Here is a 24251-nt window from a genome sequence, read left to right as displayed (position 1 = left end):
GAACAATTACTTGTGTTATTTACTGCACTTACAATTAAGTTCTGCATAATCCCTGTCTGTGCAGAATTGGATGTCATAACAACCAGTGTGACATCCAAAGTCTGATAACTAGAATTTCATTTTCTCATGGTCTGCCGGATTTACTGAAATTTGATTATACCCCGAATATCCGTCCAAGAAACAGTAGAAATTTTTACCGGCGAGCCGCTCCAACATTTGGTCCATGAAAGGTAGTGGGAAATGATCTTTCCTTGTGGCTTGGTTCAACCTTCTATAGTCGATGCACATCCTCCACCCTGTCACTGTTCTCGTCGGAATCAACTCATTTTTATCGTTTTTGATCACCGTCATTCCGCCTTTCTTGGGGACCACTTGTACCGGACTCACCCATGCACTATCAGATATAGGATAAATCATTCCGGCTTCTAAAAGTTTGACAACTTCTTTCCGAACCACCTCTTTCATTGATGGATTCAAACGCCTTTGAGGTTGCGCAACCGGTTTGAAATTTTCCTCCATCATTATCTTGTGCATGCAATATGCTGGACTAATACCCTTCAAATCGGATAAAACCCACCCTATCGCACCTTGGTTCTTTTTCAATACTTGAATCAACTTATCTTCCTCTTGCGTGGACAATGTGTTGCTTATAATCACTGGTTTGGTACACTCATCTCCAAGAAACACATACTTTAAATGTGCCGGAAGCATCTTCAATTCTAACTTTTGCTCTTCAGTTTCCTTCTTTGCATCCAAATCTTCCACTAATTCCTCTGTATAGGCCAGCTCACCACAAGATTCTAGCTCGTGCAACATCGCTTCGATCTCTCGTTCCTCATTGTCAGTTAACACATTGTATGCTCCGATAAGGGATCTTTCCAAAGGATTAGAAATATGGATTTGATTCACGACCTCCACTACTTCCTCTTCACTTGCATCAATTCGAAAAGAATCATGCTTGTCAGTTGGATGTTTCATTGCTTCGAAAAGGTTAAAAGTCACCTCTTCATCTTGCACTCTAACCTTCATAAGCCCATCATCTATGTCGATCATCATCCGAGCGGTCTTCATAAAAGGTCTTCCAAGGATTAAGGGTACATCGCGGTCCTCATCCATCTCTACTATTACAAAATCCACCGGAAACAAAAATTTGTCCACTTTTACGAGCATGTCTTGGGCAATTCCGTATGGTGAGGTTGTAGACTTGTCTGCTAGTTGTAAGGTCATTCTTGTTGATTTAATCTCCACATTTCCCAATCGTTTGACAATAGAAAGAGGAATTAAATTTATACTAGAGCCCAAATCTATCAAACCGTTCCCAACGTATGTGCTTCCAATGGTTACCGGTAGAACAACCCGGCCCGGGTCGGACTCCTTCCGAGGTAAAGTCTTCTGGATGATTGCGCTACACCGTGCATCAAGAATGATGGTCTCATCTTCCACATGTCGCCTTTTCTTGGTAAGAATGTCTTTCATAAATTTAGCATACCGTGGCATTTGTTCTAATGCATCAGCAAATGGAATGTTGATTTGGAGTTGCTTGAAGATGTCCATGAATCGTGCATAATGCCTAGCATTGTCTTTCCTTGATGGAGCATGTGGGTAGGGTAGATGTTGAGTTGGGATGACATTCACTCCCTTCTCAGATTTCTTCTTTTTCTTTGATTCAGCATCTCTTTTTTCTTCACAATCAGTCTGCACAGCAGTGGGCAAAACTTGCTCTTTTCGCGACGCGAAGGTGGTTCGCGGCGCGAACTGAGCATTTCCAGAATCATTTTTCCTCTCACCAACTATATCTGTTTCTTCCAGAATCCCATATGTGGTGTTCTCTTCTACAATTTCTTCACCTTTTTCACTTACCAACGCTTTACCGCTCCTTGTGACAACTGCTTTGCAATGCTCCTTTGGATTTGGTTGAGTGTTAGCAGAAAAAGAAGGCCCTGCATTTTGTTCCGACAGCTGCTTCGCGAGTTGGCCTACTTGATTTTCCAGATTTTTAATTGCCGCCTCGTTACTCTTCTGATTTGCCATAGAAGCTTGCATGAATTGTTGAAGAGTATCTTCTAGCTTGGAATTTCCTCCTTGCGACTGCTGACCTTGAGAGTTTGGTTGTTGGTAAGGGCTTTGCTGTTGATAATTCTGGTTGTTGAATCTTGACGGTTGGTAACCTTGGTTGTTTCTTGGTTGATAGCCTTGATTGTTAGGCTGTTGTCTTTGATATCCCTGGTTTTGGTTGTTCACATAACTGACTTCTTCTTGAGGTGGAGGACAAAAACCAGTAGGATGATCCCCTTGACACAACTCACAACATGCTACTTGATGCTGAACTTGAAACCCTTGAATCTCTTTTATTTGCTGTGGAAGCTTGGCCATTTGTTGAGTAAGAAGCTCCACTTGTTGAGAGAGTAGCTTATTCTGCGCAAGGATGGCATCATTAGTATTCAACTCTAAAACTCCGGGCTTACGTTGTGAAGGGCTACGATCATGTTGACCTTGATGATCATTACGGGCCATCCGTTCAATAATGACTTTAGCTTCTTCCGCAGTTTTTGATATAAGCGAACCACCCGCGGTGGCGTCCAGAAGTGTCTTATGGGTTGATTGGAGACCATTCAAAAAGATATGGATTTGAGTAAGCTCATCAAAACCATGTCCCTTACACTTCCTCAACATTGATTTGAATCTCTCCCAAGCTTCATTTAGAGATTCGTTTCCTCCTTGAGTGAATACCGCTATAGCCGTCTTGGCTTCCATGAATCGGGATTGAGGGAAGTATCTTTCTAAGAACTTTTCTTCTAATAGATTCCAATCCGTCATCACTCTTGATTCTTGATCAAGGTACCACTCCTTTGCTTTTCCCACTAATGAGTGTGGGAACATTCTCTTGAATAACGTCTCTTCACCCGCCTCGTCTATTCCCGTAGAACCCGCAATCTCATAGAATTTGATGAGATGGGTATACGGATCTTCGTGATCCATTCCGGTGAATGGAGTTGCATAGAGAAGTTGGAGGATTCCGGTCTTCATCTCTGTATTTCTTCCTCCACGGGCAAATTGAGCATTCCTTCTTGGACTATTAGCGGACATTTCGGTACGATTATCCTCCGCCATGTTTCCTTCACAAGCTTCTACAACCACTTCTTCGATTGGAACAAGTGCGGAAGTAGATGCTTCTTCTCTCCGGTTCCTCTCTTCGGCTAGTTTCCTTCTTCTTCGTGTTTTGCTATTGAGCTTCCGAAGTGTTCTTTCAATTTCAGGATCGAATTGAAGTTGCTCCTCGGTTACTTTTCCTCGCATGCACTAGAATCTACAAAACTAACAAACCAAGTGAAACAAAAGAGGGATAACAATAAAAGTAACAAAACTTAAAACACAGAATTATTGCAATGCTTGTAATATCGACACCAATCCCCGGCAACGGCGCCAATTTGTTGAAAGAGTATATCTTTGGCAAATATTTTTGTATCGTATCCACAGAGATTGGGTAATACTACCGCCGTTCTATAATTCAAATGTTATAAGTTTAGAAAGTAACAGGGTTGTTTTGTTTGGAAAAGTATCTTGTTAATAAATGTTAACAAAAACTATTAAGTGGTTTTAGACAAATATAAAAGCTTGGCAAGATTGGAGTTCACTATTTCAAATATCTATGATTCCCTATGATAAATAATTAGACTCAAGATTATTGATGATGTTCAAATATCCTCTCAAAGTCATTTATGTCTAAATGAAATCGTGATAGTTACTATATTGATCCTTAGACGATCTCTCCACCTAACTATCAATATAGCAACCTTTAATGTTCAATATCAAAGAATAGTAATGAATAAATCTATCTCTACAACTTATTCACTACTTGAAAATCTGTTTTATGTCTAAACTCGAGTAATCTCTCTCGACAACTACTCAAATCTGGTTTTCAACTTAAAGCAAAAACAGTAATCAACACATCAACAATCTCTATCTCATATATAAATCAAAGTGAATACATAGATAGATGAGAATAGCTACTACCTCCAATCTTGACAAAAGGAGTTTAGCTCCTCATCACCATTGTTACAAAGCAGAAGGATTTAGAAGAAAAACTCTGGTTTTTTCTATTACAAAAACTCTACAGCACAATGTGTGAATCAATGGAATAATGTCTCAATACCCTAGGTTAAACTATTTTGTCTCCACCAAAAAGGTTGACATTTCCCTAATTGGACATTGTCATCAGCAGCAGAAAAGCACTTCCCAGGCAGACATCAAAATGGCAATTACTTTTTCTGCACAGCAGCACATTTGACCCTTGGTCAGCTTGCTGGATTCGCAGCCTTCGCGGCGCGAACTGTTGCTTTCCCAGCTTCCTTGTTTGGCAAGCTTCCTCCAAAATGCCATGTTGAAACCAAGGTCTTGCTTATCCATAATTCTACACAACTAACAAAAAATGTGAAATAACTATTCGAAACAAAATAAATTAAACCTAATTGCATTTATACAAATTAATGAAGATAAAAGTGTGTAATTACATCAAAACTTGGTAAAAGGGACCAATAAAATGGTATAAAAAGTAGTACTAATTGGTCCCTAACACTACATGATAAGAAACATTTTAGGCTATGTTTGGATACTGTAAAACGAACTAGGAGAAAAGGAGAAGAGCGAGGCGGAATGGAGTGGAGCAGAGCGGAATGAGATAAAGATATCATTCAATTGTTGAGTATTTTATGACGTAAGAGAGCAATTTTATCATTCTGCCCAAATTGGAGGGTATAAAAATGATGGAAATGATGGAATATTTCATCCGGTTCCGCTCCATTTCATCCACTAATAATCCAAACAACAAAAATTAAGTTTATTCCATTCCATTCCATCATATTCCATTCCATCATATTCCATTCCATTCTATCACATTCCATTCCATCAATCCAACCATACCCTTAGAAAATTTAAATGAAAATGACCAAGATGGAGTTGACTTTAAGAGACCAATGTATTTGACTTCAAATTTAATGGAAATTGATTTTTTAGGGGGTTACTTATCCCACCCTGGAAAAAATCTAAAATGATCATCAGATTCGGAAGATGCATCTCTGGACGTATCTTATTTTAAATATAAATGTTAATTAATCTGGAGATGCATCTCCGGAATATTTTAACATATACCCCATGCATCCCTATCTCAAAGGATCATTTTACACGTTAATCATTCCGAAGATGATCTCTGTTTAGGGTTTACGAAGATGCATCTTCGTACCCTATCAGAACAGTGCAGGTTATGTTTGGTTTATGGTTATTCAGATGAAAATGACGATTGATAAATGTTAAGGATCCTGTTATGTGATGAGCATTAAACCATACAATTGATATGCAAAAAATGAAATATATGAATCTAGATGTTCAAAAAATGACATATGTAAATGAATCAGAATACACAATAAAGTAGAAATAAGTCAAAATAAAATACAATTGATAATAAATCCAAAGTACGAATACTATATACTACTGCATATGCTGGACTACAGCTCTTCGACCTCCTCTACCCCCACGTCCTCCAACGTTGTCTCCAGTTCTGTCATACCTTAAATTTTCTCCCGAGTTCTTTCAACTGCATCAGCATAGCAAAATCATTTCATCTTATCGTGCATTACATCAGTCAGAAGCATTCATCATAGTTTAAATGGAAAGTCAGGAGTTCTGAAATTTTATCCGATCTTAATGACATTCATTCAGTCATTTTGTTTGATTAAGAAGTCAAAAAGCTTGATTTCTCAATCTTAGTGCACCGTTAGTCCTATTACATCATGTTTCAGAGGTCCAGAGGGTGACAATCAAGAGTACTGTTGTCATCTGAATCTTTGTAGGGTTTTGAGTGTGATTGAGAACCAGAAGCAAATGATCCAAGAGTGATTATGTTGCATCTCATTGTCCATTCATAATTTCTCGATCAGTAATTCAACGCATTCACCAGACATATGCATTATTTACTCATTACAACATGCATTTTATTCTGCATAATGTTTAGAAATGTCGTTTGTAATAAACTTTCGGATATACAAACATAATAATTGAATCAATTTTCAAATATACGTCGACTTAGAGGGCAAAAAATTTCAAAATCAAGCTTGCAAACATAAATTTTATTAATCTACGGTTCGCGTAGTTTAACCTGACATTTTTGTTTTATATTTTTGACTACTTTTTGGGTCGCATTTTGACCAGTCTAAGCCTTTTTAACCAGTTATTTTTCACTTCAAAATTTGTATGTTTCCGAGAAGTTTATTTTGTGCTAGTCATTTTAATGCATTCAGTTTATTTTTTTAGATATTTTTGTGCCATATTTTTATTCATTTTTTATCCTTTTATTTTTGTTTTTGTAACTAAAATAATCGATATAATTAATTAGAATTAAGCAAGTTTTTAGTTTTAGTTTATTGTGTTTTATATTTTTAATCTAATTACTAGAACTCATTTTACCAATCAAAATAAAGAAAAAAAATAAAAACCCTTCATTCATGGGCTGCCACGCGACCCTCTCCCTATTATGAAGAGCAAAAGTGTTTATTTTTTTTGCTATGCAAAAGACCTAAACAATGCCTTAGGTTAAAAAAAAGTATCATCCAATGAGAGGGACCCATGTATCACACACGACCAATGAAAGAGAAGAGCAACTCAATAAGTAGAAGGAGAAAGGAAACAAAAAAATACAAATGTGTTTCTCTTTTCTATTTCTTCACGATCTTCATATGCACATGTTGCAGAAAACATGAAAAGAAAAACCTGCTACTACAAAAGTTTCTCTCCATAATGAAAGTTAAAAGACCACAATCACCTTAACCATAACTCATCCCTCCAACCTTATATAACCAAATATCCTCCTTTAGTTCACACAAAATCGTCTGACCGTATACACCCTTGACACCACCTTCAAACTCATCTTCCGCAAAGATCAAATCTTCATGATAAAAACTTGACCAATCAAACTTGTTTTCCGCCCTTGCGTGACTTCAAAAACATATTCGAAAACGAGTATGCTTTATCCATATCGACGTGAAACAAACAAAGACTCCTGTCTCCAAGAGCGAGCATCAAGTAAAGGTTTAGTCACTCGATATGTCGAAAGGATCACTCCTTAAAAGTGATCAATCCAGTAGTTTTTTAAAGTAGAACTACATAGCCTTGAGTTCTCCATAGCAACTAGAGATACGTAGGAGCAGGATTTTGAAATCTTGTCAGGCACATTAATGTTAAAACACACCCCTTTAATAAAAATCCTTGCTTTTTTTTTTCTTCTCTTTTCTCACTCGATAAGTAGAATATCACAAATGATATCACGCTAACACTCTTGCACGAAACTAACTAAATGAGTCTCGTTGAGTATAACAAATGTGAGAGGGGGTTGATACCTTCCCCTTTCATAACCGACTCTTAAACCCGGTTTAGTTGCGATGACCATGTTTTTTTTAAATTTTTTTGTGGATTTTATCGATATTTTCCCTTCTCTTCTTCAGGAATAAATAAAGTTCGATGGTGACACTGTTTTGTTTATATTTTGAGTGTTCCTTACGCTTGGGTAATTTTCGCGTCGTGACAGCTGGCGACTCTTGTAACATCCTAAACCCCAGATACAGTTTAACGTACAATTTAATTGAAAATACGACTACAAGGGTGTCACTCACATCAAAAATCAACCATGCCCCGTAACACGGGTTACAAAATATCACATAAAACATGTCATCGCGTGCTTACCTTTTCTTAGGGTATCATCGTACTGAAATTATTATCAATCAATTTAAAGATTTAATAATCACCATTCAGGAAATTAAATCTCATAATTTCAACTTCATAACATCTTAACAAGAGTTGTAATGATCAACTCATCTCCATTTAAACTATATCAGATGGATGTGCATAATGCTTATCTCAATAATTATGAACCAAGCAATGAAGGGGTTCCTAAAGATTCTGATTTTTGTAACATGTCTCTCCTTTATGAGGATATTGTGCCGAAGTGGAAGTATGCTCTTCAAAGAAGGTTTGAAGCTGAAAGGGAGCTAGGAGAATAAACCATGAAGACTGTTTCTGATGATGGTCCTATCTATGATAAGTTGGTCAAGGAGCATATGAAAAGGTTTGATAGAGTAAAGTTTGTCAAACTTTCATCATTAACTTCCAATTGATTGGATAAAATCAAGGTTCTGTCTATTGATAAGATAGTGAGAAAGGGAACTATGGAAGAAGGAGAATATGCAAATAAGGTTGCAATTTTTTTTTGGCACTGGTGTATAATGGTCTTATGGAGCTTTATAATGATGAAGACAATGTTGGAGCTTGTAGGAGATTGAAGTTAAGGATGATCGTATTCCTCATGGGTAGCTACCCGTGTCTTTTGACTGTATGCTACTGTTTTGTACTACTTTAGGTTGGATGCTATTCTGATCTCTGATGATATTAGTTATTTATATACCTTTGCCAAATTATTGGAAAAAGGGGGAGTAATAAGAGTTGCTAAGTGCTAAAGTAACACAAGTTTTTTATTGGTACTAACCCTTATGGGTAAATGCTAATGGTGTGCTCCATGCTGAAGCATCGAGCATGGCATATGTTCCTGGTTCTTGTATATGTGAAAACAAATCTATTTGTGTTAGTATTATTCATTGATATCAACTACTAACTGATTTTGTGTGTATGATTAAGTATGTGAATGATTGCATATTGATATATGTTAGTTAGTTAGGATTGTATGTTACTAACTATGAGATAATAGATTAATGCATGACTAAGCCTGTGAATGATTGAATGATTGTCAGTTTGGTTTGAAGCAAACTGAACGGACTATGTGTAAGTATCTAAATGTTGATGCTTTTAACTTCTGATTCGTCTGATGCTTAACTCTGATACAGGAAAGTTGTTAATGCTGAAATACTCTAAAGATCCAGTACATCTACTGGCTGTCACTTGTTCTCATGGAAGAAATGCATTTGTATCTTGAAGAGTTACTTTGCCACAATTTGCCAAAGTGGTAGATTGTTGTTCATTTTGGATTGACCCTTTGAACTGGCTGCGTTTTAGCAAAACAACAACTTGGAGAAGTGTCTAAGTGATCAAGATTGTTCTAGCTTGCTAATGTTGTATGAAACCTCATAACGGACACATGCGGGGCGCGATGCTCTAGCATGTTGGTTTGACATCTGGGCATTATGAAACAAGTTCCATAATGTTGTGTTTTAGATTGTGTTATGTATAAGATTTGTTAAAGATTTTATTGTTATTGATGTAACACTATGATTAGGTGATTTGTTTGACAGCTGGATGAAGTTTAATTCGGATTTAAATTTGAATTTGAATTTAAAATAAAACATATCTTGTTGGAGATATTCAAGGAGCAAATCAAATATCCAATAGATTATACATTAAATTCTGGACGAATTCAAAGATATCATCCAAGGAGAAAAGCCCAGAGTTACATTGTTATATAAAGATCTCAAACCTACACTGGAAAACAAGAACTCTCATTGAAGATCTTAGAGTGTTATGTTTTATGTCGTGTATTCACTCTAATGCCATAATAGGATTAATTTTAAATCTATATGTACACCTCTATGTTTTAGTAACTTGTCATAGACGGGTTGTCTAGTTGAGTTGTAATCAATATTGTTTATGTACACCTCTATGTTTTAGTAACTTGGAATAGAACTTTTGTCTAGTTGATTTGTAATATTCAACATTCTTTATCTTGTGAAGATTAAAGTTGATCACTAGGTTTTAGTGGTTGTTTCCCCCTGTCACTGGGATTGTTGAAGAGAAGAAAGTGAGTAGGTTCTCATATTTAAGGGGAGACTCTAAATAGAAAGTTATTGGATAGGGTTAGAAATAGGCATTGAACAACATAGGGTTTGTGGTTGCTTGTAAGTTTAAATGTACTACACTACTAATAATGCATTTCCTTTATTGGGTTGTGGACTCAGCCCCCTATACGTTGGTATAGTTTCACTGAACTGGGTAAACAATTGATTTGTTCTTTATTGATTTTATGCTTCATCATCTATTACTTGTTAGTATATTGTTTATGGTGTATCTTATCGCACCTGTTGTTGGAGCATCGTGTTCGACATCTATCCATTGAGGAACAAAATTTCAAGTCAATCATACATGCTAAAAATGGAGGTTCAAGTAGGAGTATGGAAGCTTTGTGCAAAGAATATTAATCTCTCTAGGAAAGACTCTTAGGGAAGAAGAAGGAAATACACTCAAAAGCAGAAACTGGTTCTCAAAGGTAGAAAAAGTTCTTTTATCATTTAAAAACCCTTATATATTGGAAAAAGAAATCAATAAACTATATCATCTGAAGCAAGAGTTTGCAAGATCTACAGATGGATTTCCTCTAGGGAATGTAAATAAACTCCATTGCTATACAAGGAAATGCAACACCCTAAGATGGTAATCTCAAATCACGCGTCAGGAAAAATAGACGAAACATATCAGTGATGGGAAAACATTTAATTCTCTTTCTCCCCACTAATATAGTAACCACTCAAAACAAACCCACATCTCTCCAAGGTCGTACCCGTTGCTAGAGGTCGACCGCTATTTCAAAGAATTCCCTGTCTGGCTTCCACCTGGAAAAGCCTTAGGGGTAACTGTTCTGGGTTGACCAAAGGCCCAAAGAAAAGGCTCAATTCTATGCCAACCCAACCAAAAGAATTCAACATATAAATTCATGGCATAAAAAATTCAAGGTACATTCTTCTGATCTCCAATTTTCATTGTGCTGATTCTTGGACTCTAAACTGACTAGCATGTTAGAGTGCTAACATTGCATGTCAGCCCCACGCCACCACATCAAAGATCAGTACCTCCAGTTCAGAGTCCTCCACCATCGATCAACACCAATTTTGGTTCCACAGTTGAACAGTAAGGAACATCAACCTTAAACCAAAATTTATGTCTAGTCTTGTAATCCTTCTCAGATATTGTTTCCACACTTTTTTAAGTTTAACTGTTTCCAATCCAAACGATTTAATTATCAATGTTTATCTTTCACAATGTAAGATCCAAGATATATAGTTCTGGGATTCGCATTCTGGTTGGCTAGCGCGAGGGTTTCACGCAGATCACTAATGTTTCTTGTAGATTAATTTGTTGGCAATGTCTTGAGCGTTGATACTTTATAAATGGGCGACAAATATTTTTTTATAAACAAAATTATATCACTTTCCCCCCTTGGATATTTATGAAAACCAGGGTGATAGGTTATTTCTTTTATAAATAAAAAATTAAATAAAATATAATAAGGATTTCCCCTCGGTTGTTATCCCCCTAGAGGGAATAGATTACTTCTCTTGCAGGCCCAAAAAAGTGGTGAAATGTAAGGAATATCACTTATAGATTTTTGCTATCCACCATTTTCTTTTTAATTGCAATATCTTCTCAGTATAATTAAGAATAAGTTTCTTAATATTGTCAGTCAGGAAAATAATTAAATCATTGAATTTGTACCTTGGATGACAACATTGATAAATTATTCTCAAATATAAAAATGGATTGCAAGACGTGGCATCAACAACAACAACAACAACAACGTCATTATGTGAGATGGATTACAAGAGTAGGAAAATATTTTCTTCAAGGTTGGTAAAATTAGTTTCTTCAATGAATGAATGTAACAGCAACAACAACAACATGCCCATCATCATCACACAATCTTGAAAGATTTTCTAACTAATTAAGAAATCTTAAAAGATTTTTCTATCTTGCAATCCATCTCAGAAAATGATATTTATGAGTTTGGAACGACATCAAATAAGTTAGGTTAGGACAAAACATAATGAACGAATGCTTTTATAGAAAAAACCGAATAATCTTTTCTCTAGATTAGTAGTCTAATCGAAGAAATAGATGACTTAATATTTAAAAAAAGAAAAAGGAATGACACCATTATAAACGAAATAACATAAACTGCAATTGCTGAAATTCAAAGCGTGTCCCTTATTTAGTTTTCCCCACGATATATGTATCAACTGAGAAAATATATAATATTTATTTTAAAAAATTAAAATGTGTCTCATCCCGAATTTACACTTCAATTTTTTATTGGATGGAATAAAATATTTTCTAATTTACACTTTCAATTCGACATTCCACAAGTATTTCAAGCTTCATATGGAAACTCCCTCTCTCAATATAGTAACTTCAATCCTAAATTTCTTCAAAAACTCATAAATCAGTGAAAGAATAAGCAAAGTGTATGGACAAACCCTATGTAGAAGATTATATTATTCCATCCAACAAAAAATTATATATTATAGTGCATTTATAGTCATTGTGTATGTAGGCCTAATGATTTTATCTATTGGTTTAGAGGTCTCATTGATTTTGACTTTGTATTTTATTTTATGAAAAAACAAAGGATCAATTAACATTTACTAGTATTATATAATAAAAGAGTTGTATGCTAAGAATGTCAATTTGCATATGCAATTTTTTGATGCACTGATAAAATATAGAAGTTGACAAGTGATAAAAAAGATACAATGATTTCCACCATCAGTTCCTCTTTATATCCAATTTTTTTCTCCCTTCTAAAAAAAACCAATCGTTCTAAAAAAAAAGAGAGACTAGAGAATTGGTTTTTCAACAAAAACAACATAGTTTTTGCATTTGCATTTCAATTTGTTCCTAGTGGTTGATTCTTCCATATTACAAAGAAACAACACAAGTTATAATTTTCCACAACAATATTTTCAACCCTGTGTTGAATTCAACATGCAATAATGTGCCAAAGTTAAAAAGATCAATCATGTCATTGATTTTCTCCTTCTTCTTGTATTGGGTTTCTTAGTTTCAAACCAATCATGTCAACATAATCCTATGTTTTTTTATCTCTTACAAAGTTATTGAAATATGGAGGAAAATCTCAAGTTGGTAAGATTATGTTCTATGATTAATGTTCAATTGTTTTGTTATAAAATAAGAATGTGTTATTTATTATGAATCCTTGGATTTGTTTTTGCTTTTGTTTTTTTAAGGATTTGTCATCTTCTTCTTATTTTGGTTCTGGAGATGCTTTGGAAAAGGAGAAGAAAAGCTTGGACCACATGAATTCATTTCAATACACAAATGAGAAAATAGAAAGCTATGTGATTGATATGGATCCATTTTCTCCCGGCATCAATAAAGATAATGCCAATACAAATTCAAGAATTACGGTGTGATTTTCTCTCTTTTTACTTGGAAAAACATTTTGGTTTTCTTCAATATTTCACAATTTTATCACAAGATTTTTTAATAAGACATTTTTCTCATAATTATCCATTGAAATCGCTTAGACATTCATCCAAAAACACAGTAATCACTATAGCAATATAAATATTTGTAAATTGAATTTGAATTTGTTGGATATTAATTATATCTAACCTTTTGAAATTGTTATTAATTAAATAAGAGTTTTACATTTTAATTTTACCATATGTTATTAGTATGCTATTATTCTAACCCTAAAAAGACGCAGAGGAGCTTATCCAGAAAAGGATCCCAACGTTTGGGTGACAGGAAAATGAACAGCATTGCAACACTTCAAATTCATGATAATAAGGATCTCATATCTGCTATGTGCTCACCATTAGGTACCATTGCAACACTTCAAATATATACAATACTACAAGAATAATAATAATTTATGTATAATAGAAGTGTTAATTATATCTACTATGGTAGGTGTAGGGTGTGGTACACCGGAAAAGTCCGGAGCAATGCTAGTGTCGTCGACGGATCATTCAATCAACCAGCACATTCATCAACAAAGCGGCGCAACCACGGGTGAAACAAAACCCTTAACTCGCAGAAATAGTTTCGTAAGATCTACTTCATGGTCACTTGATCCTAAAAGGGTTCTCATTTTCTTTGCCACCTTGTAAGATATATATATACACCTAATATACATTTTACTTTTGCTTTTTCTACTTTGAAATTCTGTATTAATTGTTTGATTCTTCAACAGGTCAAGCATGGGAACAATGTTGCTCATATATTTCACTCTTATTAGCAATAAGCAAAATTCAGATGACTTTGTGGGTGATATAGGAACTAGTGAATGAAATGTGAGAGTGAAACCACACATTTATTAGTCTACAATTTCATCATTTAGAATCTTACAAATTAGGGATACATTTTTTTATCAGATGTAGAAACAATGTGTATAATCTCACATGTAACATGACCAAAAACTTGTTGGAGTACTATATAACAAACATTAATTCTATTATAACTATATTTGATGCACTACATAGTTTCATGATTTTTGAGAAACCTAGGTAGACCTATTTTAGAACCTAGTTTTTGAACATCATCATGAACTTGTTGTCTATATTCTTCAAAGCTAAATTTCTTGTAAACAGAAGGCTCTTTACAACTTTCAATCACAGTCTCATTTGAAGGACACAAAAAATAAGCCACAGAGAATCTTTCAACTCTTGGATTTGTCACAACTCGATGTTCAACACTCTTATAGACTCCATTGCTCCAAGCCTACATAATTAACAAAATAACTATTACATGTAAATTACTTGAGAAACAAGTTAACTCTTCTTAGCCTAACCAATTAGTTTGTTGTAACCGATTTCTATATTAATATTACAAAAAGTAGAATATCAAAATATATATAGTTATTGTGAAGTACCTGAAATAAGTCTCCAATGTTGATTATAAGGGCATTAGGGTTTGGTTTAACTGCAATCCATTTTCGATCTTTGACCAATTGTAAACCTCCAACTTGATCTTGATACAATATGGTGAGGAAATCACTATCTGTATGTGGTATTAGGCCATGAATCATAAAATCAAGAGAACATGGAGGATATTTGTTCAATCTAAGATAACATGTCTCGGCCAAGCAATTTTCTTTGAAGAAAGTTGAACGGAGGCCTAGTTTTTCAGCTAGTATATCAGCTAATGTTTGTGCAAGGTTTGAAACTGTGGTGGCAAAATGTTCAATTATTGAACTGCAAAAAGATATACATTTAAAAAAAACTGGTGTAAAATATCTAATTGTCTAATTAAAAAAATATATATGTCGGCCTCCCAAATTTTTGGAGTTCAGAACTACAGTAACATCTGCTAAAGGCCGATTATATATATATATATATATATATATATATATATATATATATATATATATATATATATATATATATATATATATATATATGAGTAATGATATTCCTACACCCAAATTCTTATACCAATACTTACACTAAACACTATTCACCGTATTTATACGGTGAACAATGTTTTTTTAATAAAATAATATTAAATATTTATTTAAAATAAAAAATATTTTTTTAAAAATTAATTTTATAATAAAAATAAATATTTATCATTAATCAATTTTATTATTGTATTAATCACAAAAATATATATTATTAACTCCATATTTTCCTCATAATAGCTTATTGATCGATTTTATTATTTCATTAATCAATAAAAGACATAATATTAATCAAGTTCTGACATTAATTTATAGATTAAATTATAAATTAATATCAGAACTTGGTTAATATTATGTGTTTTATCGGTTAATAAAATAGTGAAGTTGGTTAATAAAATATTAGAAAAATATATGGTTAATAAAATATATTTTTGTGGTTAATACAATAAAAAAATTGATTAATAATTAATATTATATTTTTATTATAAAATTAATTTTTTTAAAAATATATTTTTATTTAAAATAATACTTTAATATTATTTTATTAAAAAACTTTGTACACCATATAAATACGGTGAATAGTATTTAGATGAATGAATATCATTTCAATATATATATATATATATATATATATATATATATATATATATATATATATATATATATATATATATATATATATATATATATTAATTGATGATTAGATAGAAGAGAACATACCTAAGATGAGTGTTTGATTGTGTAGATCTTCCTAATATATGAGTCAAAGGAATATGAAATGCTTCTGACCAAGATAACTGTTTAATGCATGTAGGAGTTGGTGTTCCCCAACGGTAACTACCGGCTGAAAAATTCAAAAACTTATCTTCTTTTCTCTTCTCTTCAAAAGGTTGTTTAAACACTTTCTCTTGCTCACACCTTAACAACCTTAAAATCTCACTTGAAATTCCATGATTCACAACTTGGAAGAAACCCCAATCCTGTGAAGCCTTTGCTATCATAGACTTGCACTCTTCGCTCGCCACGTGGTCATTGTCGATTTTGTTTAAATGGCTCAGATCAATCAATGGTAGCTCACATTCTTCATCAACCATTAACTCATCATTGTTGATATTTTGGGAGTTGTTGAATAGGTTTTTGTATCTTTCTTCAAAGGGTGGGTCTGAATTAATTGAATCCATATTTCCTGATATATCATATGGAAAATAAAATGAATTTGATTTTTTTGAAGAATTTATGTAAAGAGATTAAAAGTAGATATATATGGAGAATTTGTTCTTGTTTCTTTGTGTTTATTTCGTCTTTGATGAAAACGTTTTAAACCTTGGAGACAAAGGTAGATTTCATGTCTTTTTGTTCCTACATAAATATTGATTTATTCACACTTTATTAATTTATATATATATATATATATATATATATATATATATATATATATATATATATATATATATATATATATATATATATATATATATATATATATATATATATATATATATATATATATATATAACTTTGTAATAAAAATAAAATTTAAATATTTATTTCAAAAATAATAATCTTGTAATAATTTAGCAAAAATATAAATCGATATAAATATTTTTCTAGAATTTTAATTCCACACGAAACAATTAAGAAGTTGCAAAGAAACAAAATTGTATATATCTAGGAATAAGAAAATTGCATCTATCTCAAGTCTCCACCTAGCTATATATATATACAAAGAAACATGGACAAAGCAAGGTAACATACACACCTTGTGTTTGTTTGTGTTGATGATTCATGAAGAGAGATTTAGATTTTTCGATAACATGTTAAAATTGAGGAAGAAATAATGTAATGCATAAATTGTAGTAAATCAGATAGAGCACGTAGCTATGGCCAGGACTAATTAAATAATATTAAAAAGTTGTGACTGGATATCTCCATGCTAGTTTTGGTTATATTCTAAGATATTTTTAGTTATCTTTATAGGTTATTTATGCATAATAACAATAATAATAATAATAATAATAATAATAATAATAATAATAATAATAGAAAAGGTGAATAATGTGCTGCTTATATTTTCTTATTTAGTTTAAGTATAAATTTAAAATATAGATAATGTTTTAAATAAAACTAATATTAATGACTTAGAATGGTGTTAAACGAAAACAGTATTTAATATATTTTTGGTATGAATAGCGTGTAATCTATAGGTAAGTGTAAAACCTAGTTTAAATCAATAATGATTTCAAAAATTATTTTTTAGAAATATAACCGCGTAATTTGTTGTCGTTTGTATGCTAATTCTATATAATCTAAATTATATATATATATATATATATATATATATATATATATATATATATATATATATATATATATATATATATATATATATATATATTTTAACTTTAAAAAATAATTTTTTTATTTGTTTTCTAAAAATATATATATATTTTTTTCTATAAAATAATTTTTAAATTTTTTCTTAAAATATTTTTAAAAAATTAAAATTGTTTTTTATATTGAAAACTATTTTTGACATTTTTTAAACATATATTATTGAAGATTAAACATATTCAAAATTATAATTTTTTAACTCATAAGTGAATTTCAACGCAATTTCAATACATTTTTGTTTAAAAGAAAAGATATTATTATTATTATTGTTATATCTAAATATTTAACAAGAATACTTAAATATTTATCAACAATAAAACTAATAGATTTTGATATTTTTAATATAATTATTTTTATTTCTATAATACATTTTATTGGAAAATTTTCAATCCACAAATGATTATGATAGAGATTTTAAATAGTTTATAAAGTAGTACTCTTCACCACAAGTCACTCCATAGTATTGTATCGGGATATAAAAAAATCAAGTCTCATGTATCTAGTTTTAAAAGCGTTTGATTTAATTCTAATACATTTAAATATTTAAAAGTAATTTCAAATCTGGACCAAATCCATCTATTCAACTTCAAATCAATAATGGTTGCAATTAACCAGTTTTAATGTAATCAAATCGATATTGAACAAGTTAAAATCGGTTAATTGCGTGATCTGGTTCATTGTGCATATTTAAAATTGAATCATAGGTACACAAAATGAATCTTTGAATCATATTTAAAATTGCATTTTGGTGACAAAGTAAGAATACTATAATTATTATAATTTAAAAGGTAATTTAAATAAGATAAACATACATATTCTTATATAATTTAAAATTAAATATACTTCATCACATTATTCTGACCGAATAAATAGTTATGCAGTTTGACCCGTAACTCATTAGTTCAATCGATGATCTATTGATCTAGTATTCTGACCGAGTTATTTATCGGCCTAGAGTTTAAAACACTGTATTTGATATTTCAGTTTGTTTATTATGCAATAAATATTTAAAAGTTTTATTGATAAACAATGATTAACGTCATATTAAAGTTAAAAATAACAAGTAATTTAATACAAACATTTATCACAAAAGTGACCGGTAAAGAAGTATTAGTAAGGTACCTGATTAATTAAGAACTTGAGAAGTTATAAGATTCTTGTTATATCAAAGCTGCACTGAAACACAATATTATCAAACAAACGAAATTATATACGCAATGAAGCATTGCATTACATATAGAGATATATATAGGAAAAATAATCAATTATTATCAATAATTTTTTTATAAAAAAAGCAAAATAAATTATAGTGGAACTTCGATGATTGAAAGGTTATGTTAAAGAGAAGACCACGCGGCTCATTGTTGCATCAGAGAATACGTATCCAATGTTTTTCAAAAAATGTTCTTACATTTTGATATGTTTTTTCTTTTGAAACATGTATATATAGAAGGCATGTGCAATTTTAATTTATTAATTTGAAATATTATTTATTATTATTATTACAGAATAAAGTGTATAAGGTAAAGGAAACATATTGAAGGATTGATTTAGTGGTAGAAATTAAACAAACATATACACATGACGTGTGTGTGATTAGACACATAAATCATGTTATGTTTTTCAAAAAATATTTCTTTATTTGATGTGAAGAAAAGAGAAACTTGGAAGAATTAGAACCATACTTGTTAATATCCGTGTGTTTTACTACATTTGATTTAGTTCAAAATTAACTCAAACAAATCAATGGACATATAAATCTGTGAGATGTATGATGAAAAATGCGACAGGGCATAGTTATATTGTGGAACATAGATAAGAGGCAAGAACATGTGCATTGTGTACACAATAAAGGACAAGAAAAATTAACATGGTTAGATCCATGCCTTTCATTATATTAATGGCGACTATGATTTAAAATTTTGAGTGATGAAGAGAAAGAAAATATGTTTTGAGATTGTTAGAAATCAATAATATTAGAAAGTAGGAGAAAAATGTTTGAAAATGTCAGGGTTGTAGGACAGATAGGGCTAGTGGCGACATTGGGACCTGTGTTAGTGCGCGAGACACTTTTAGTGAGGAGAGAAAGAGAGAATAAAGAAATAAAATTTTTATTATTGAATTGAATTGAATTGAATAATAAAACTGAATTACAAAGTGTCTATTATATACATCTAAGTGACTTGATTACTAAGTAAAATAATAAACTAAGTAACAAACCCTAAACCCTAATTAGCTTTGGACTTTGGCCACACAACTCAACATGGATTATATATAATATCTCAACATACCCCATATAATCCAAGTTGTCGAAACACACTAATCATTGTCGATCTTCCATATTCATAATTTCTTTCTCAACATTAGGAACATGTCGATCTTTAATCTTTTGGTGAAAATATCGGCCAATTGTGCTTCACTTCAGCAATGCATTACTTTAAGTTCACCTCGATTCACCTTCTTCCTTAAGAAGTGAAATCTATCTTCTATGTGCTTACTTCTTCCATGCAAAGCTGGATTCTTCACAAAATTTATGGCTGACTTGTTGTCGACCTGCAGTATCAGAGGTTTCTTCACTTAGACCTTGATCTCTTCCAGCACAGATTTGATCCAAATTGCTTGATACACAACATATGATCCTACTATATATTCAGTCTCACACGATGATAATGCCACCACAGGTTGCTTTCTCGAGTACCAAGAGATTGAGACATCAAATACTTGAAAGAAATATCTAGTAGTGTTTCTTCGATCTTCCTTATCTCCACACCAATCAACATCTGGATAACAAGTAACCATAACTTCTTTGCTTTCAGAGTCTGGTCGAAATAAAATTCCATAGTTTGTCGATCCTTTTAAGTATCTCGAGATTCTTCTTGCAGCCTTCATGTGTGACACCCTTGGTTCACTCATATATCTTCTCACTAATTCGATTGAGAAACATATATCAGGTCGACTGTTGCACATATATCTCAGAGATCCAAGAATTTGTTTGAACAAAGTTGCATTTATTTTGTCTTCCTCTTTGTGCTTCTCCAACTTCAAATTTGGTTCGATAGGCGAAGATGTAGAAGTCGAATCATTCATTCTGAATCTCTTGAGTATCCCCTTGACGTACTTTCTTTGATATAACACCATACCTTGCTTCGACATTTGAAATTCCATGCCTAAGAAGTATGACAACTTTCCCAAATTCGGCATTTCAAATTCCTTCTTCATTAGCTCTTTGAACTTTGACAAGTTCTTCAAGCTATTTCTAGTTACTAGCAAGTCATCGACATATAAGCAGATGATTGTTATATCTTGTGCCAAAACCTGAACATAGACACCATACTCATATTGGCATTGACGAAACCCAATTCGACCAAGTATGAGTCAACCTTCTTGTTCCATGTCCTAGGTTTCTGCTTGAGACCATAAATCGCTTTGTGTAACTTGTATACTTTCCTTTCTTCCTCCTGAATCATAAACCCAGGAGGTTATGGGACATACACCTCTTCATCTAAAGGTATATTCAAAAATTCTGATTTCACATCTAAGTGAAAAGTCGACCAACCTTTCTTACATGCCAAGGCTACCACTAGTCGTACAGTTTCCAATCTTGCGACAGGTGCAAATACTTCAGAGTAGTCGAGTCCTGCTCGGTGAAGAAATCCTCTAGCTACCAATCTCTCCTTTTTTCTTGCTATCGACCCATAAACATTGTGCTTTAACTTGAACACCCACTTCACTTTGACAACTTTTGTATGGGCTGACAATTCGACAAACTCCCATGTGTTGTTTCTTTTGATTGCTTGTAACTCTTCGGCCATAGTAGACTTCCACTTCATATTCTTTAAAGTCTCGCTATAGCTGATTAGTTCAACACTTGCAAGTAAAGCAAAATGAACTAGTTCTCCATCTATTGTGGCTTTATCATCACTAACTACTTCATAGTCTTGAAGTCTTGCTAGACGAGCTTTAGTTCTTTGAGGTCTCTCACTTGTACTAGCCATAACCTCTCAGACTTCTATTGTGTCGGGTATGTCAGCAATAACTTCTACTTCAACTTAAATATTGATAATATCTTTGACTTCGACATCATTACTTGCTTCATCGAAATCATAGCTCATCAATGGCTTGTCAATTGCATTACTAGAATCCTAATCCCAGGCAGAATTTTCATCATTCACAATATCTCGGCTAATCATAATCTTCTGAATAATCAGATTGAACAAGCTGTATACTCCAGTCTTATGATATCCTACCAGAATCATAGGTTCACTCTTGTCATCAAGCTTCCTTCTTCTTGCATCAGGAACATGCTTGTAACACATAGAGCCAACACACCTTCAAATGACTCACTGATGGTCGTTTCCCACTCCACACTTCTCTAGGAACCTTGTTCTTCAGCTTATTGATAGGGAACCTGTTCAGTATATAAACAACAGTTGAAACAACTTCACCCCATAAGGATTTTGGAAGATTCTTCTACTTCAACATGCATCACGCCATGACCAATCTGGTCAAGTTTCTTCTTTCTGTTGTTCCATTATGTTGAGGAGTATAAGGATCAGTTACCTAATGATGAACACTATGTTCTGAATATAATGCTTCAAATATCTTGGATGTGTATTCGCCACCTCCATCTTTTTGCGACACCTTGATCTTCTTTTCACTATGGTTTTCGACAAGCATCTTGAATCTCTTAAAGATTTTAAATACTTTGTCCTTTTTCTTGATCACATAGATCCACATATTTCGACTAAACTCATCAATAAACGAAAAAAATATCTGTTTCCACCAATGGTATGCTCCTCAAAAGGACCATATACGTCTGAATGTACAACTTCGAGTATGCAGGAGGATCTCATTGGCATAGTCGAAACGAAATACTTCATGGACTACTTTCTGACTAGACAACCTTCAAAGAGTTTGTCGGGCATCTCAAAACTTGGTATACCAGTTAACATATCTTGAGTGATCAGTTGATTGAGCGACCTAAAATCCAGAGGGCCAAACCTCAGATGCCATAACCAACTACTTTTGTGGTCGACAATTGTTTTCTAACATTGTACCTCAGTCGAACTAAGCATGGTATTGTATGTTCTATTCTTCGACGGAGGAGATTTGAAGACCAAGTTATTATGGATGTTGAAAAGTTATAAGGCTCCATCTTACATCTTTGATCAAGGCCTTCACTCAATTACTCCTTTGAATAACTATGTTTCCAGTACCTTCAGCTTACAACGAGCTATTATCAATAAGTTTTATTTTACTCTTGTTCGACTCGTCGAAATTGACTAACCAAGCTTTTCGACCAGTCATGTGATTCGAGCAGCATGAGTCGAGGAACCAGATCTTGGACTCGACATGGTCATCTGCAACTGCATCCATAACCACCATATCATCAGAATCATCTAAATCATAACATGCAAGATTCGTTCCTTCGTCCCTTCCTTTTATCGATCCTTTTTCTTTCCTATACCAGCAATGCTTGGCCAAGTGACCCCACTTTTCACAGTTATAACATTACACACCTTTTCTTCTTTGTCTTTCTGATGGAAATTTCCTTCTCCTTTTTTCGAGGATTCAAAAGGTCTATCATTGACCTTATTCTTGTGAGGATTCGACCAAGACTTCTTTCCCCGAGTCTTATTGATTTTTTATTTAAACTTGTTGGAACCACCATTCTTCTTCCACGACTGAGCTTGTAGTGCCTGTATTGAGTCTTGAACTCCTTTCCTTTCGACAATCATAATCTCATGCGCCTCCAACGAACCAACCAAATCTTCTAGTTTTAGGGTTTCAAGATTGTTGGATTCTTGGATAGATACAATAATGTGATCAAAGTGAGAGGTCAACATACATATTACCTTCTCAACTATCATCTTATCAGTTTCTGCACCTTCGAGTTTTACCATAACCCTTCATGAGATGGATGAGTTTCTGCACCTTCGACACATAGCCTGCAATCTTTTCGTTTTCTCCCATCGACAACAATTCATATTTTCGTCACAAAGTTTGCAACTTGACAACCTTGACTTTCCCGCCTCCTTCATAGTACTTGACAAGAATATCTTATGCCTCCTTCATCGGTTCATCATGAGCGATTCTGTCGAAATTAGCCGTATCAACCATCGATTGGATGTAAAACGTCGCCTTGCAACCCTTCTTCTTTGAATCCTTGTGAGCGGTTCTCTGTGTGTCGGTTTCATCTTCACCAACCGCAGGAACACCATTAGTAACCACTTCTAGGGTTTCATTAAAGCCAAATAGAGATTGCATTTGTTTTCTCCATCGAAGCCAATTCTTGCCATCAAGAGTTGGAGTGGAGTTTGGTAAATTTCTGTTACCATTCATCTTTGCAGTGATTGATCAACAACAACCCATAATCCCGAAAATACGATCTCTGACGTGTGATTCTTAAAAACACGATTAAGAATCTAACTGAAGCTATGATACCTAGTTAGTGCGTGAGACACTTTTAGTAAGGAGAGAAAGAGAGAATAAGAAAATAAGGATTGTATTATTGAATTGAATTGAATAATAAAACTGAATTACAAAGTGTCTATTATATACACCTAAGTGACTTGACTACTAAGTAAAATAACAAACTAAGTAACACACCCTAAACCCTAATTAACTTTGGGCTTGAGCCACACAACTCAACTTGGATTATATATAATATCTC

General features: G+C 33.0%; 2 protein-coding genes across 2 annotated transcripts; one reads left to right on the top strand and one right to left on the bottom strand.

Moving 5' to 3' along the window:
• Positions 1-12885: 12885 nt before the first annotated feature.
• LOC127138220 (uncharacterized) lies at positions 12886-14078 on the top strand. The gene is made up of 5 exons (XM_051064610.1): positions 12886-12906; positions 13011-13190; positions 13487-13607; positions 13699-13894; positions 13982-14078. Exons 1-5 carry the CDS (start codon positions 12886-12888, stop codon positions 14076-14078), a joined length of 615 nt encoding a protein of 204 aa, XP_050920567.1.
• Positions 14079-14213: 135 nt separating this feature from the next.
• LOC127076836 (gibberellin 2-beta-dioxygenase 8) lies at positions 14214-18780 on the bottom strand. The gene is made up of 4 exons (XM_051018629.1): positions 18701-18780; positions 15908-16373; positions 14660-14981; positions 14214-14508 (listed from the first exon to the last, which is right to left on the bottom strand). Exons 2-4 carry the CDS (start codon positions 16366-16368, stop codon positions 14263-14265), a joined length of 1029 nt encoding a protein of 342 aa, XP_050874586.1. The 5' UTR covers positions 16369-16373; positions 18701-18780; the 3' UTR covers positions 14214-14262.
• Between the last annotated feature and the right edge of the window lie 5471 nt (positions 18781-24251).

The sequence above is a fragment of the Lathyrus oleraceus genome, chromosome 4 (genome assembly GCF_024323335.1).
Source record: "Lathyrus oleraceus cultivar Zhongwan6 chromosome 4, CAAS_Psat_ZW6_1.0, whole genome shotgun sequence".
Taxonomy (NCBI): Eukaryota; Viridiplantae; Streptophyta; class Magnoliopsida; order Fabales; family Fabaceae; genus Lathyrus; species Lathyrus oleraceus.
Note: the sequence above shows the minus strand (reverse complement) of the source record. Positions and strands in the feature narration are given on the sequence as shown.